Below are 17,458 nucleotides of genomic sequence, written 5' to 3'. Positions count from 1 at the left end.
AGGTATTCTGACTCCAAATCCAGGAGTCCACTATATCATGAGAAATAGAGTCTTCTAAGAAATATCATACTGTCTGACCTATGTATTCTTGAGCAATAATAATTGTAACATTTTTGAGTTTTGAAATTTATAATTTTATGTTCCCATTTTACAGATGAGTTTGAGAGAAGTGAAATAAATTATACAAGGTTATGTAGCTAGTAAAAATCAAAATGGAGATTTAAACCTGTCTTCTAATAAAAAGATTTATGCATTTTCTACTACTTAACTTTTTCACAGAATTTCAGGAGTATACTATAGGATTCATAACAGGCAACTGTGGTGTAATAGACAGTGAGTTTACCTTAAAGCTAAAAAGACTGATACACAACGTTGTGTGACCCTGGACTGGGTACTATAACAAAGTAATTGTTATTGGGTAATCAGTGAGTTGTGTCTAACTCTTTGTGACCTCATTTGTAATTTTCCTAGCAAAGATATTGGAGTGGTTTGTCATTTCTTTCTGTACCTCATTTTATAGATAAAGAAACTAAACAGGGTATCTGAGGCTGGATTTGAACTTAGGTCCTTCTGACTCTAGTATCTACTGCACAATTAGGCTGCCCTAATTGCTTAGTGGTCTAGACTATTCTCAAAAAACCTAAACTGAAGAGAATGGTCTGATTTGAAATAGTAGTAGATAGTGTTCTTCTCTTTAGGAACTGCCAGTACTCATGAAATTACAGATCTGGTATAAAAAAAATACTGTCCCAATATTGACACAAAACAAAGCATTCTAATCTGTAATATGAGTAGGTTGGACTCAGTGGCCTCTAAAGTTCCTTCCAGCTCTAAATTTAAAATCCTGTGGTTTAGGTTAATCTTTTTTGAAGATGTGGATGTCACTGAAGAGGTTCTGTTATCTTTGGGGGGATTCATGCATTTGGCCCCAACATGAACAGTAAATTGGAATATTCATATAACTTTTCCAGAATTCCTTTCCTCTTTGGATGTCCTCCTTGATAATGGTGGACACATCTTGGCAAATCAGTGCTCTCTTGGATACTGTTAATCACAGTCTCATTGAACAAAATCATTTCTGGAAATATCCCTTAAGTATTCTTCCATGATCTCATTAACACATACTCAGATACACCTTTATGAATGAGATAACCAATTTTGATATTTTGTTCTACCAAGTAAAATGCTTTTTTGGGCAACCAAATGAATAAGATTTCATATTCATATATTTTTATGTCTCAGTAATAAGAGTATAAATAATCTTGTGTTTTTTTCCCTTTCTACTATTATACTACTTAATAATCAATCTGCTCCTTCCTCCTACCCACCTCTAAAAGCTGAGGTTCAGATGTTCAGATGAACATTAGGTGGGGTGGTGGTTGAATATCAAGAGTTGAAAACTAATGAAAGGTAGTTTCAGTCATCGAAAGAAGGTTCTGAAAACACAGAAGTTGGAGGCCATGACAATCCTATTTAGATTCCAATACTAATTAAGGTTTTGACTATCGTTTGAACATCATTAATTGAGCACCTCCTGTGTATATTAAAGGAATGGTGAGACAGGAAAGAGGGAACATGAGCCACTGCTAATATAAGAGTGAATTGGGAGCATATCTAAGCTTGATTATAGATCCATAATCTACTTGATGCTCACAGTGGGAATTACTAATTAATTCTTTAAAAAAATTACTTAATTAAAAAAATCTAAATTTAAATATCAAATGAAATAATAGACATTGTAGAATGAATGGATTGGACATGAATTCTTCATTATATCAATTTTCTTCAATTGAAATTTAAAAATAATAAAAGAATGTTTATACTGTATTGAAAATTCAAGATCCATCTATTAAAGGCTATTTTCATAGTAAACTGCCTCCAAGTTATCTGATACAGGTAGAGTAGGTTTGAGCCCAGGGAATTTGCTTGAATTTCCTCTATAAATGATTGTTTGGATTCACTGATTCTCCTAAGCCCTTTTCAACTCGAAATCTAATGATCTTATTACCTCCTTTGACCTGGACACAAGGTTACATTAAAGGAAACATAAAGTTTATATAAATTTCTCCTGAAAGCTACATCATGAAGACTATAGCTAATTAAAACTTCCCTCTTTTCCCCTTTGGATTTCTTACATTGGTATGCAATGTATCAGGGTTTACTTATTTCTTCTCCCTTTGATAATTGTATCATCTGTGATATTTCCTATTCTTTTGTAGTCTTCTTTTTTTGAAAGTTTTCTTCTCTTTTTTTTTTCCTTTTTTATTATTGATTTATTTAAAATAGCTTTTTATTTACAAGTTATGTGCATAGGTAATTTTACAGCATTGACAATTGCCAAACTTTTTGTTCCAATTTTTCCCCTCCTTCCCCCACCCCCTCCCCTAGATGGCAGGATGACCAATACATGTTAAATATATTAAAGTATAAATTAAATACAAAATAAGTATACATGACCAAACTGTTATTTTGCTGTACAAAAAGAATCGGACTCTGAAATATTGTACAATTAATCTGTGAAGGAAATCAAAAATGCAGGCGGGCAAAAATATAGGATTGGGAATTCAATGTAATGGGTTCTTAGTCATCTCCCAGAATTCTTTCCCTGGGTATAGCTGATTCAGTTCATTACTGCTCCATTGGAACTGATTTGGTTCATCTCATTGCTGAAGATGGACAAGTCCATCAGAATTGATTATCATTGTTGAGGTATATAATGATCTCCTGGTCTTGCTTATTCCACTCAGCATCAATTTGTGTAAGTCTCTCCAGGCCTTTCTGAAATCATTCTGCTGGTCATTTCTTACTGAACAATAATATTCCATAATATTCATATACCACAATTTATTCAGCCATTCTCCAATTGATGGGTATCTACTCACTTTCCAGTTTCTAAACACAACAAAGAGGGCTGCCACAAACATTCTTGCACATATAAGTCCCTTTCCCTTCTTTAAGATCTCTTTGGGATATAAGTCCAGTAGCAACACTGCTGGATCAAAGGGTATGCACAGTTTGATAAAAAAGTTTTCTTCTCTTTGATCTATCTTTGAAAGTTGATCCCTTTAAAATTGTGTCACTTCTAGCATTGGTGTTTCTCTATTCCTTAGTTGCTCTTCCTGATTCATTTTCTTGAATTCTCCATCGGATGCTAAGATGTTTGAGTCCAATTGGGATTGATCCACTGTTACCAGTAATTAGAATAGATTATCATAGAAATAATAGCAAATGTAGTGCAATTCATTTCTATTTGTTGTCCTACTTTTGGTTTTCATTTTTAACTACTCTTGGAAAGATAGAGCTTAGTTGGGCCCCATGCCACATTTCCTACAGGTTCTGGGGACAAATTGATGCAATAGATTGAAATTCTGGTCATCTTACAGTAATGTGTGCAAAAGAAAAGGAAAAGAAACATAGAGAAGACTGAAAATCAAAGAATCCAAAAACCATTTGCATTTGACTTTGAAGTACATTCCATTCTATGAGACATGCATTTGGTATCCACTTAGCAGTGATCCTCTCCTGAAATGTCCTTGTAATATGTGTTCTGGGCCTTGTATGTGTTTAGAAAAGTATGGAGTAGTGTTTTGGTTGCCAGGAGTCATTCAGAGAAACAATAATAGATTCTCAGAAAAATAGACAACTAGTTATGATTTTAGTATAGTGTTCAAATTGTGGACCAAAATTGATGGCTGTAGTTCTCCTTTACTTTAATTTCCAGGAGAAGAAGATTTTTCAGATCCCTTGGATGCATGCTGCACGACATGGGTGGGATGTTGAGAAAGATGCTCCTCTCTTTAGGAACTGGGCAATTCACACAGGTATGAAAACACCCTTTATTTTCTGGGGTGTGTGACCAGGGGGATGCCATGCTATGTTCCCCATTATCATTATAAGTTACAAAATATCTTGATTTTGGTCTCATGCAAATATCTGTGAATAATGCATTGCTATAATCCCAGACAACTTATGGGGCACATGTTTCATCACCCAGAAGGAATGCCATATTTAATCCTTATAAAAGTATCCTTGTAAAGAGACTTCATATAGTCTCCAGTGCTGAAGTACCTTGGTCACATTCAACAGTTGTCTGTCAGAAGGCCATCCATTTTGGCCAATGATGTTAAATTTAACTTGGATTTCTGGGGAAAAAAATTATCAGAGATTTTCCACATCTTCTGCACTCCTGATTGGTTACAATCCCAAGGCAGTCATATGTAGGCAGTTAGGTGGTATAGTAGATAAAACGGTGGGCTTAAAGTCAGGAAGACTTGAGTTCAAATCCCCCTTTCCCCTGACATTTATTAGCAGTGTGACCCTGGGCAAATCATTTACCTTTTTCATCCTCAGTTTCCTCATATGTAAAATGGAGATGCAATAGTACCTACCTCACAGGGTTGTTGTGAGGATCCAACAAAATTATCTATATGTTGTGTTTTGCAAACCTTAAAACTCTTTCTAAATACTAGATATTATTAATTATTTAATTTTTGTTTGTGTTTCTTTCCAACTTGCTACTACATTAGGAAAACATCAACCAGGAGTAGATAAACCAGATCCAAAAACATGGAAAGCAAATTTTCGATGTGCTATGAACTCCTTGCCTGATATTGAAGAAGTGAAGGATAAAAGTATAAAGAAAGGAAATAATGCCTTCAGGGTCTATAGGATGCTGCCCTTATCTGAAAGACCTTCTAAAAAAGGTAGAGAAAACTCTTTGGGGGATTGGGGATGGTCCCCTTACATCTTTCCCCTCAAGCTCAATATAAACAGTATAGCTTTTCTTTCATAACCTTTCCAAATATAAAACACCTTCATGCTCTTAACTGGCAGATGTAAAATTACCTCTATTTTATCTCCCTGCACACGGATGAAAGAATCTGGTCCTATGAGAATTGCCAAACCTGTTCAACACAAGGGAAATGTTTGGACTTGCTTACTTTTTTGGATTATAATAAAATTATCTTTTGTCATTACAGGAAAGAAAACAAAGACAGATAAAGAAGACAGAGTGAAGCACATTAAGGTAATTTTTGGCTATTAATGTGAGTCATTTTAATGAATCTTTTTCATGAACACAAGTAACTGGAATGTCTAGTGAATTTCTATTTTTGTATTTTTCTTGTGTCATGAAATGTGGGTTCATAGCCTGGCTGTAGACCAAAGATGAATCATTTTTATTTCTCTGAGACTTAATTTTCCTCATCTTTAAAATGGGCATGATAATACTTGTATTGTTGTGAAGGAAAATGCTTTGTAAATCTCAAAGTATCATAAAAATATTTTTAAATAGATAGCTGTAGATTTGAATATGCACATATCTTTTGTTTACTTAAAATCAATAGCAGAATTTTGGATTTATTATCAAACTATTTCAAGTCATAGATTCACTGTAAGAAAAATTAACACCTCCTTCCTTTGGAATTTTTACCTCCTTTGCCACTCCTCTGTCCTTTTACCAGCAGGAATGCTTGGAATCACTATATTCTGACAAACAACCTGCTTCTTTCTGATAATGACCAGTATGTCTCTGGATAGAATTCTACAGTATTGAGTGCCCCTACCAATTAAATAAATAAATCTTTAGGTTAAAAAGAAAATATGGGCTCAAACACTGATTATACATTGCCTGGCCTTGTCAGATATGATGCTTTAATCCCCTCACACTTTCTAGTAGCCAAATACTCCTTAAAGATCTTATGATGAGTTTAATGTCTAAGAAAGATTGTACCTTTTAGCTATAAATGTGAGTCAGCAGGGGTTATCTAATGTAATTAAAAAATTTTACAGATAAGGACACTGAAGGCAAGACACTGAAGACAATTTGCCCCAAATTACTGTCAATTATTGGATGAGCTTAACTAGACCTTTTAATACCTAGTTCAGTGTTTCTTTTAGTTTTTTTCCCCCTTTAGGATGCATAAAAAAATTTTTTTTTATATAAGATCTGTAATTTCATCAGCATAGGATAATACCCAATTAAGAACTGACTTCCTCTCCCAATGAGGATAAGTATCTGCTCTTGTAAGCAAACATACAGTCCTTTAGGGGTTTCTTGGGTATACAACCACCATGTGTCAAAACCAGGATTTGAATTCAGATCTTGCTTCAAAGATACCTTTGAATCTGCTGCACTGCCCTGCTTGTATTAGGAAACTTTAAAAACCACATGGTTATTATCAAGCAAAAATAGCTGGAAAAGGTCCAATTTAATTAATGGGAAAAAATGGGGAAAACTTATTTTAGATGTGAAATTAAAAGTGTTAAAAGCCATTTGAGTTTAGTGAAAAATTTATACTAAGTTGCTAAAATTATGCTACTTTTATAATGACAAAAAAACTGAGGTTGGGTAAGAAAGATAAATATTCTGCCTAAGAAAGCTGCTTGAAAAAATCTCTTGTGTTACAGATGAAGAAACTGAGGCACAGCAAAGTTAAGCAAGTCAACTATGGTGAAACAGGTTTAAAAAAGGAGTTGAGTCCTGATTCAAACTAAATATAGTGCTTTTCTTACTGTACCACAAGTTCCCTTTGGAAGGAGGTGAAAATTATACATGTATTCAAGGAAAATTAGAAAGAGAGTCTTCTTATACTATTCTGGTGAAGCTCTGTGTGACAGACTTGACCAAACCTGCGTTGAAGGTCCTCTTATTGTAGGTTCAAATACAACAAAATTCCTGTGTAATAAAAAATCAGACCCCTCTTCAAAGATTATGCAATGGGATTTGACTTGGACATATTTCTATTCTATTTTTCATAGTCTTCATTCCAAAGTTGTCTAAAATTTTAAATGAAGGTATGATAACTTACCTTCATTCTAAATATTAAAACACCTAAACTGATAAAGTATTTAATACTGGGTATACTGGGTAATTGTGACATATTATTATTTTGTGGTGAAGAAGGAGATTGGTATTATTAAAGTTAAAAAAAAAAGTAAATAAAGTAAAAAAAAAGTGTTAAAATAAATAATCCTAACTTCTTCAGAGTAAATTATGAGATTATAATTAGCAGCCACTCAGTAAGTCTGGGCCATGCCTTAGGACTTTTATCCGGTTTGCTAATTACTTACCATTCAAGTCACTCAACACACGTGGTAGCACTCTTCCTTTGTACAGAATATAAGCCTAGTAACTTGTCATTGAGACTGATTGAGGCTTTGTTAGGTCTGTAAGAAGGGAAGACACAGGCTAAGAATAAAAGAAGCACTAGAATTTTTCAGTGCAATAAAAAATCAACTATTATGTATCTGAGTACTTGCTGGGCACTTAGCACAGTACTGAGTTTCATCATAGGTAGGAGCACTGGACCTTACTTCAAATCCAGTCTCAGACACTTATGTTGTGTGACACTGGGCAAGTCACTTAATTTCCCTTGGCTTCAGTTTCTTCATTTGTAAAATATGGATAATAATAGCACAGGATGGATAATAAATATAAAGCAATTTTCAGTCCTTAAACTATCTAAATGCTCACTAGTATCATACAATAAGGTTTAAGTCATGGTATTGGCCTTGAAAAGAGCTTGCATTTTAGTTGGTGAATCGAGATTAACACAAATGACATAGTGATAAGGAGTGTAAGATAGCCCATAGGAGTTGGTATAATACTACATAAAATATGGGTGCTAAGTAAAGAGAACTTTAAATGTGAACTAAAAGTGGTAAATATCTTGTAGTTATCATTGAGATTTGGTGAGATTTATGTTCATGACTTAGCAAGGTAGAAATCTTGTTCAAAAGAAACATCATTTAACTTGATAGAAACTTGAGGGCAGTGGCCTGATAGATCATTGTGGTGAAGATGGGAAAAAGTGTTAATATTGTGGCACCATACTGCCAGGCAGGTGGAGATCAGTGGTCAAAGTTGTTGTGAAAGGGTAAGAGAAACTAGATGTGAGAACTTCCTAGTTACCTTCCAATTCTTAGATTCTTTGTTTGAATGAAATAGGAGTCATTGAATGTTTTTGAATAGAGGTTTATTTGTGATCACTTAATCTGATGGTAGTATGTAAGAAAAATTGGAGGGGACAGATTGAGTTCAGGGAAGTCAGTTGAATCCATCATCTACTCAGAAAGCATTTATTAATTATCTGTTTTGTAACAGACACCATGCTAGGCACTGGGATGACAAATAAAAAAAATAATCAATCTTTTTCTTGAGGAGGTTATATTCTCGTAGATAAATACATAAAAACCTACAAGCATATGCAGAATAAATACAGAGTTTTCAATACAAGGTAGTTATTAGGGAAGAAAAGCAAGAGCAGCTGAGGAGGATTAGGAGGAAAGGCTTGATGCTTGAGCTGAGTCTTTTTTTTTTTTTTTTTGAGCTGAGTCTTGAAGGGAAGATGAGATTCTAGGAGGCAGGGATGAGGAAGGGAGTACATTCCAGATAGATACCCAGTGCAAAGACTTTTAACTGGAGGATGGGGTGGTATGTGTGAGGAGCAGAGATAAAATCACTTTTCTCAAATCATTAGATTGAAAAGATGGCATCTATGGCTTTAGAAATATTGTTTGAGGTGACATCCAATTAGAACCAGAAAGGATGCAGGAATGATAAATATCTTATTGCTTGCATTCTCAAGGGTTGTGGGGGGAATGTAGGAAAGGAGATAATTTGGAATTGAAAAAGTTTTTTAAAGTTGTTTAAAGAAAGAAAGAAAAAAGTAGGACATTAGAGTTGAAGCCACGAAAGTAGGTAAGATCTTCAAATTGGAGATGCTCTCACATCATTCACTTCATTTTTTAACAGATATATTGAATGAATATTAACATTCATATTTTACATATGAGAAGACTGAAGTTTAGAACTTAAATAATTTGCCAAAGGTCACAGAGCTAGTAAGTGGAGGAACTGAAGGTATAACTCAGGTCTTTTGGCTCTGTTCTCTTTAGATTTAATTTCATTTATCAAACATTTTTTTCAGTATATGCTATCTGCAAAACACGGTAGGTATGGGGTACATAAGGACAAAAACGAGCTATTGTCCTCTTTCCCCTAGGATTGTACAATCCATGAGAAAATATACCATGTATACAGATACATAAGTTCCTTTGGGTAGAGAATGGCATGACTATGGTCATTTTCTTCCTATTAGGTCATATTGCCTTTCCAGATTTATGACTTTCCTTTTCCTTCCTCTTTCCTTCTTTTCTTTTTCATGTTTCTTCCTTCTTTCTCATTGCTTTAACTGACAGCGCCTCCTTTTAGCCAAAGTGGCCTTATCTCTGTTCCTCACAAACAACATTCTATGATTTTGCGCTGCTATTCTCCATGCCTGAAAGATACTCATCCCCTGCTTCCCAGAATCCCCTCTTTTCTTCAAGACTCCACTCAGGTTTCACTTTCTACATAAAATCTTTTCTGATCTCCCCAACTGTTCTTGCTTTGCCTCCCAAACTGCTGTTTTGTATTGGATGAATTTGTTTTTATTCTCTTCATATTTATTCTGCATATACATACATATGTATATGTACTTCTTTTTTCTTCACCATTAGAATGTTCTAAGTACCTCAAGAGAAAGGATTTTTCTTTTGATTTTTTTCCTCCACTCTCCCTTTTCTCTCTTCCTTAATGCTTCCCCTCTTGTGTCTTCCCCATTTCTCCTTTCTTTACCTCTTCCCTTCTTACTTCTTCCTTCTCTATCTCTTTTCTCTGCACCTCTCTTGTCCCGTTCCCTCTCTTCATCTCTTGTTCAATTCCTACATTTTAGTTACCTGAAATTAATGAAATGTTAAGTCAAAATGATTCAGTATGCAAAGATTCAAGTATTTCATAGAACATATGAAAAATATATTCTATCATCTTGAGGCAGTCTTCTTGGGAGTACACATTGTGGGGTAGATTAAACTCCTATTTAACCTTAAGCTCATGAACCAATTGGTCAGAATCTATTTTAACTATTTAATTCATTTTCAACTTTTGCTCATTTCTATCTTGAAAAAATAGATATTTGAAAGTCAACAACAAATATCTGTCTCATAATACTGTATCCCCCTTACGGTACTTTCAAAACACAAAATACCATGCTCAGTTATTTTGACAAATGACTGCTCTTTTCAGAATTTGTTCCATGATGCTTTTTCTTATGTGTTACACAATTATCATAGTGGGAGGAAAACCTTCAAATTTACCTGGGAGCACAATTTTCTAGCCAATACTTCTGAAAACCAAATACCGACTCAGAATGGATTTTCCCCGAAGTCCTCCTTTTAGGTCCTGTCATAACACTTATTGTGACTCTGAATTTTAAGAGATCAGGTCAGCAGAGCACAAACTTTGGCAGTTCCTTCTTTAGCTAAAACTATAAGGGCAGACCAGCCAATATATTTCTCACTGAGGACTAGTATAGTTAAGTTTTCAAAAAGACTGGGTCATCACCAAAAAATTGACCTACATGTGATGAATTGTTTGATCTTGAGCAGACAGTAAATAATGGCTGTCTACTGAGGTATGGAGTGGGGTTATAGGCAGAAGGCAGAAGGAGCTGTCTACTGAGGTATGGAGTGAGGTTATAGGCAGAAGGCAGAAGGAGCAACCATACAAATGAAGGACAACCATACAAAAGGATAAGTCCTGAATGGACTTATGGATTCTTTGATGTATTGACCTAATTTTAGGTATGGTGGTCAAGGGGTAGCTCAAGTGGAACATATTATAACTTAAGCAAGGAAGGAGGAAAGCAAAACAAGAAATCCCAACATTACTAAATCTTATAAAAATTTAGTGATGTTGGGATTTCTTGTTTTGCTTTCCTCCTTCCAAACCTACTTTGAAGCATGAAGCCCATGCTATATTTCCCAAATTGATCAAAACATCAGAGATGGCCTTAGAAAACAGCAAATCGCATCTCAGAGAAATACTCTGCATTTAATTTTGTTTCTAGTTTGGGGGCCATAGATAGAGACAGGTCTCTTTATGTAGTATAAACTCTTAAAAAGATGGCATGTCACTAACAATATAGAGTGGTAAAAGGATTATTGGACTTGAGAGGATAAGTCCTGAATTTGAATCTTGATTCTACTTCTATTTAGACAAGTCAGTTTCCAAGTCAATTAACATTTATTAAGTGCCTACTATGTTCCAGGCACTGTGATAAATGCTAGGTTTCTTACCTAGTTTGTTTCCTTATCTGTAAAATGGGAATGATACCCCTTCTACTATCCCTCTCATAAGATTTTTGTGAGAAATGAACCCCTTATCAGAATTTAAAAGTGTTATATGATTATAACTTATTATTAGGGTTTAAGAATCAGAAAGTGTGAATCCATATTTATTTAAATTAATGATTCTGGGTAAATAGCTAAACTTTTCTGAGTGTGTTTCTCCATCTGTAAATCAGTAGTCAGGACTTATCTGGTAGGACTATTATGGGGGGGTGGAAGGGAAATATATGTTGTAAGCCTTATTAAACCTCAAGGGGCTATTTAATGTGGGTGATTATTCTATTTTAGAGGAAAAAGTGCCTCGAATTCTGAGGAGCATTTCTCATAGTCTTTTTGATTTATGTATTTCTGCTTAGACTGACTATTATTAACTTTAGAAGCTGATTTTTGCCATGTAAATGGGTCATAGGCACTAACATAATTTCACAGTTTGAACATAAATGAGGAAAGATGAGAAAGCTAGTCATTCACTGACTTAGACCCATCCTGACTTATGGAAGCAAGGAGTAGCATCAACTAGATTAAAATAATCCTAACATTAAAGAAATCTGGCAGATAGTAGAATTTGAGCTAAGAAAATAGGGTGGGGGAGAGGGTAAGGACATGTTCTCAACTCTTTTTTTTTCCCCCCTTTTCTTCCTAGCAAGAACCAGTTGAGTCATCTTTTGGGCTTAGTAATGGAATAAGTGAGCTTTCTCCAGAATACGCGGTCCTGACTTCAACTATAAAAAATGAAGTGGATAGCACGATAAACATCATAGGTAAAATGGTTTTGACATTGCATTTTTACACATGTAATATATAAGCCTGGACAGTACATTCTTCCAGCCCCAGAATGGAGGGATCTGACTTAGTGAAAGGGGAAGCTTGAGATAACATAATCTTCTCTTCCTTATACAAATATTCCCATTTCCTTCCACACATCCTCATCCGGTTTAATTTCTTAGTGCTTTTACTGTCCCAGGCCCTGTGTGATGGTGAACAAAATATACCATATGTGTGGTCTGAAGGGGGTGAATTAGTATCAGCAATGTACAGTTATAGAAGTCTTCATGGTTTAATAGTAGATTTATGTGAACATGACACATTTTGTATAAGGAACTCCTCTTGTAAGAAGTGAGTTTATTTGGTAGAGGGGGAATTAAATGATAGAACAGCTACAGGTTCAATCTGTAGAAAAAGCTAAATAAAAATAAATAAAATAAAATAAAATAAAAATGTAACAACTACTTTCCTCTTTAATCTCATACTCACATGCAGTTATAGTTTGATATTTTTTGGATTTTTGAATTCTGTAATATTAAATACATTTTCACAAGTCAATAATTATCTATTTTTTAAATTGAAAGTTTCAAATATTAAATTCTTGTCCATAAGTCAAGAATTATTATCTATATTTTAAAATTGAAAGTTTCAAGGCTCAGAGAATTTCAGGATTCAAACCTATTTCATTTGCATTTTCCAAGTCACCAGAGGAACTATTCTTAATTGCACTTTGTTTAGAGACCTGTTCAATGGTGCCATTTTACATAAGAATATGATACAAAGAAGAATATTCCTGATTTTTCCCTACATCATGTATGTATCATGTACTGAGCAAAGAGTCAAAGCATTTTATTCATTTTGTGGATGAAAAAATTGAGACACAACTCTTAAATTATGATAGTTATCCTGGGCTGGTAGGTCATGGAAGATTTCCAAAGTAGAATTCTAATTTCCTTGTTCACCAATTCCAAATTTCCAAATTTACTGGATACCAAAATGAGATTCAATAAATTATATGGTAGGGAGGAAATCAGTTTTTCTGATTTATTTTAAAGGCATCCCACAAAGAAACATCCTGGGCTATCTCTATGGGACAATTTAGGATTACAGATTTATATGTCTAGAGCTGGAGGAAACCTCAACAGCTTTCTAATCTAAGGCATGTGGTGGTGCAGTGGATAAAGCACTCAATCCAGAGTCAAGAAGATCTGAGTTTAAAGATGGCCTCAGATACTTGCTGGCTATGTGATCTAGACAAGTCATTTTACTTTACTTTTATTTTATTTTATTATGGGGACAGTAAAGATTATTGTGAGGATCAAATGAGAGCATATATATATATATATATAATTTACATACGTATATGTTTTTGATTAAAAAAAATAAAGCCCTTATCACAGTGTCTGGCAAGTAGTAGGTATTATATACATTCTTATTCATTTCTCATGTAGTTTGATTTTTTTCATTTTAACATTTTGCAGATGTATTTTCACTTCTCCTTTTCAGGTGGGTAAATTCCTATAGGAATAGAGAATTGATGATTGTTATGAGATAATCGAGAGGAATGATAATTTATTTGCATAGCACTTTCTTTATATCAACTCTTTCCAGTAGATAATACGAGTTGTTATTATCCTCATTTAATAAATGAGGAAACCATTGCTTAGAGAGGCCTCCATTTAAGTGACACAGATAAAATGATACAATCAGTGATGTAGCCCAGATTTAAACCCAGATTTCCTAAATAAATGAGGAAACCATTGCTTAGAGAGGCCTCCATTTAAGTGACACAGATAAAATGATACAATCAGTGATGTAGCCCAGATTTAAACCCAGATCTCCTAACTCTGGATCTACACTCATATCATTACAGCACACTACTTCTTAGTAAATGATCAGAAACACAATGAAGTGGGTGGGACTGGTACCTTTCTGCTTTCCATTCTTTTGGAGGGGAAGGTCAGTCCCTCATGCAGTAAATTTTTACTTGGTAGATGGTGTGTAATTTTCCTTCATTTTCTTTCTTTCTTTCTTTCTTTTTTTTTTAAGGACATGATTTTTTTTTTTTTTTGGCCTTTGTAGATTTTTGACTAAGAGATTCCTTAACAACTATACATGTAGCAATCTACCTCTTGCCTCTCCCACCTCCTTCTTTTTAGTGTTATCTTTCTGGCTACTGAGTTCGTGTGGTTTATCCTTACCAGGCTGTCCCTGCCCTTGTTATCTTTTTACTTGCCTTTTCACTCCTTTCATTAGACAAACTCTCTTCCATGCCATTAAAGTATTTGGCTCTCATTAGCTTGTTTGGTTTTCCAAGTTTATGAAACTTGGAAATATTTATGAAGTGAATTCAATATTAGACAAAACCCCTAATCAAAAGAAATACAACTATAAGTGCATTTGCTTCATTATGTGTTAATTCTCCAAAGGAAAATTTTACTATAAAGTTTATTGTTCTGGGAAGGTTCTTTTTGTTTATATCTTTGTATTACTCTCATCCTGAGTAACACTTTTCACAGAAAGTGAATTAATAATTCATAATAATAATTAATAATAAGAATAAATTCTTCTTGTAGGTGAATGAATGAAGTATTGGTATGAATAGCAGGATTTATATGTAAAGAGTAATGAACCATTCCCAACCTCTGTGCCAAAGATTTCACGCAGGAGTCGGTTGTCTGACTGTAAATACCTGCAATACAATAACAAAACAACAACAACAACAAAACAAGATGTTTCAGTGTGAGTTAGGATGTCTTTTGCCCCATCTTTGAGTCATTCAAAGTGTAATCCAAGATAAAATGTCAGCTCCTTGAAGGAAGGATTTCTCTTGCTTTGTGTGTCTCTCTCTGTCTCTGTCTCTATGTCTATCTCTTTGTTTCTGTGTTCCTCTTTCTTTTCCTCTTTTGTCTCTGTCTCTCTCTCACTGATACTTCCCACTTCCTGCCATTTCACTCTTTGTCTCTGTTTCTTTCTATCTCTGCTTCTCACTATCTCCCTCTGTCTTTTTCTCTCTCTTTTCTTTTTCTGTCTCCCTCATTTTTATTCCCTTTTCTCCTGTCTTCATTATCTGTGTGTGTCTCTCCCTCTTTGTTTCTGTCTCCCTCCTTCTCTTTCTCTTCCTCCTCCTCTCTCTCTCTCTTTTAGTCTGTCCCTCTGTCTTCCCCCCACACCTCTGTCTTTCATGCTGTCTCTGTTTCTCTACCTTCCTTTTCATCTCTCTTTCTGTCTCTGTCTCTGTCTCTGTCTCGTCTGTGTCTGTCTGTCTGTCTCTCTCTCTCTTTCCATTTAGCACAGTTCCTGACACTGATTTATTTATTCATTCAGATTTAGTAACACACATACACATAATATGTACTACATACCCACACAATTTTGAGGAACTCAGGTAATGTGACAAAATTAAGAACAAATAAATGATCATACTTTGCATTTTTATAGGGTTTAAAGCATTTTCACAGAATTATCTCTTTTTTATCCTTCACTAATAACCTCTCTCTTGGAGTTAAAACTCTTCTAATTATGTTGAAGACAATTTTTTAAAGTAACTTACTCTAGTAACTTATTCTTAGAATGCTAGAATTTGGAGGCAGAAGAATTAGGTTCAAATCCCATTGTGCTGTTTACTAGATAAATGAGTTTTAGCAACTCATTTAACTCATGTTCTTATATAAAATGATGGGCTGGACTTAGAAGACTTCTGAATTTTCTTCTATATTCTAAAAGCTTCCTACTAAGCAAATCTGTACAGAAAGACAGCCTTTCTTGAGCAGTAATGAGCTCCTTCTTACTACACTCAGATAACCTGAGGTCACTTTCATCTCTTAGCTATTGTGAGCACTGTCTTAACAGATGTCTGGCATGATTTATTTGTGATGTATTTTTATCCTTGTACCATTCATGGGAGAAAAGACAAGTCCAAATCCACCTTTAAACAGATTTTAAAAGCTCACTAAGTTCTGTGTTATCACACTTATCTGAAGGATGTAGAGAATGTGATATAACTGTGTCTGTTGATTATGCTCCCTTATTCTCCAAACCAGGGTCAAATATATTTTCTTAAATGACCCATGGTCTTCTATGTCCAAGCAACCAAGGAGAAGGGATTGCCTCTGAGTATGGAGAACAAAATTTCAATTTATTTATTTTTTGTGTGAAGTGTAACAATTACAGAGAAAACTTGTTCACAGCAAAGCCTAGGAAAAATGTTTGTTTTTTGAAACAACTCCTTTTCTAAGTTAAGCCCTGGATGACTTTTTTTTTTTTTTTTTTTGAGGAAGGGGAAGTAGGAGGACAAACTGTTCTGAAACCACCCAACTGGCATCTTGCCCAATATAGCAGCTCTCTTGTTGAGCCATGCTCAAATTCTCCCTGGTTTGGTGTAAAAATTCTGCAGGTGTGAAGGTGAAAAGTTAAGAACATTTTATCTGACTTTGATTAGACTGTGCTGTATGGCACCATTGTGTTACAGAGATAACAGGAAGCCTTATTTACTGCTCAGTAAGAAGAAAGTTTGAAATGCAACAAGGGAGATTATTCATTATTTTTTTGATGCCTGCCCCCCACATGAAAGTGATTACTTTCTCAAATTTCTTTATACAATTTTGCTTGAACAAATCTCACACTCCATTGTAAAGATCTTTATTTGTGAACGTTTTCTCTTCTAATGAGGTTATAAACTTCTTAAGAACAAGATGATGTATATGTGAACTGCACACGTGCATGCCTATGTTATACACATACACTTAAAATATCCCAATGAATCTATGATCTCATTGATTCAGAAAGTTCCTCAAATATTGGAACTCTCAACCCACTCATATTTGCCCACTTTTTTATGAACTATTGTCCACATTCTCCCAAAGGTGTATATATCCTAAGGTAAATACCTCTGATGATCATACAGCCCTTTGTTCTATGCCTCCCTGAATGTTTATTATCAGAGAGTAACTGAAAATGGCTTTTCTATTGCTGTATCTTCCAAGGAATCACCTGAATAATTTTGATATATGAATATTATTGGGGAGGAGTATAAAAGAGAATTTAGTGGGCCATCAACTTAGTCTGTTTAGAGATGGTTTTATGCTTATCTTTTACAAATGGTATAAGAATGGTCAATGAACCCTATTAGCTATTATACTCCCTTACATTACCTTTCCCCTTGAAAGCTTGTAAAGGTGGCATTTTGTTTTGTTTAATCAAATTTTTTTTTATAATCAAAAGACACATTTATATCACATTCTCTATATCCCTTAGATAACTGCAAAATAAAGATATCAAGTATCAATGATCACTTATGAAAACCTGCCTATTCTCTACTAAAATCCTCATCAGTAATATCCTTGATTAGAATACAGATGACTTTCATAAAGTGCATGAGTGCCCATGTGCTCATGAGCAAAATGTGCTCATATGTATGTATGTGTTTGCATATATTTTTACACATATTGTATATCCATCTATATAAAACTTTTAACATATACACACATATATACATACATATATGTATAGTTTTATATAAAAT

At 34.4% G+C, this 17,458-nt stretch overlaps 1 protein-coding gene across 5 annotated transcripts in view; it reads left to right on the top strand.

Moving 5' to 3' along the window:
- IRF2 (interferon regulatory factor 2) overlaps window positions 1-17,458 on the top strand; it is a 127,486-nt gene that overhangs the window by 77,613 nt on the left and 32,415 nt on the right. For all 5 annotated transcript variants that reach the window (XM_051967513.1, XM_051967511.1, XM_051967512.1 and 2 more), the window contains 4 exons: window positions 3,722-3,821; window positions 4,527-4,703; window positions 4,980-5,026; window positions 11,813-11,930. In XM_051967513.1, the coding sequence (XP_051823473.1) occupies window positions 3,722-3,821; window positions 4,527-4,703; window positions 4,980-5,026; window positions 11,813-11,930 (442 nt within the window). The remainder of the gene's footprint in view (window positions 1-3,721; window positions 3,822-4,526; window positions 4,704-4,979; window positions 5,027-11,812; window positions 11,931-17,458) is intronic.

The sequence above is a fragment of the Antechinus flavipes genome, chromosome 6 (genome assembly GCF_016432865.1).
Source record: "Antechinus flavipes isolate AdamAnt ecotype Samford, QLD, Australia chromosome 6, AdamAnt_v2, whole genome shotgun sequence".
NCBI lineage: Eukaryota > Metazoa > Chordata > Mammalia > Dasyuromorphia > Dasyuridae > Antechinus > Antechinus flavipes.
The sequence above is the reverse complement of the archived record's forward strand: the minus strand, read 5'-3'. Positions and strand labels throughout refer to the sequence as shown.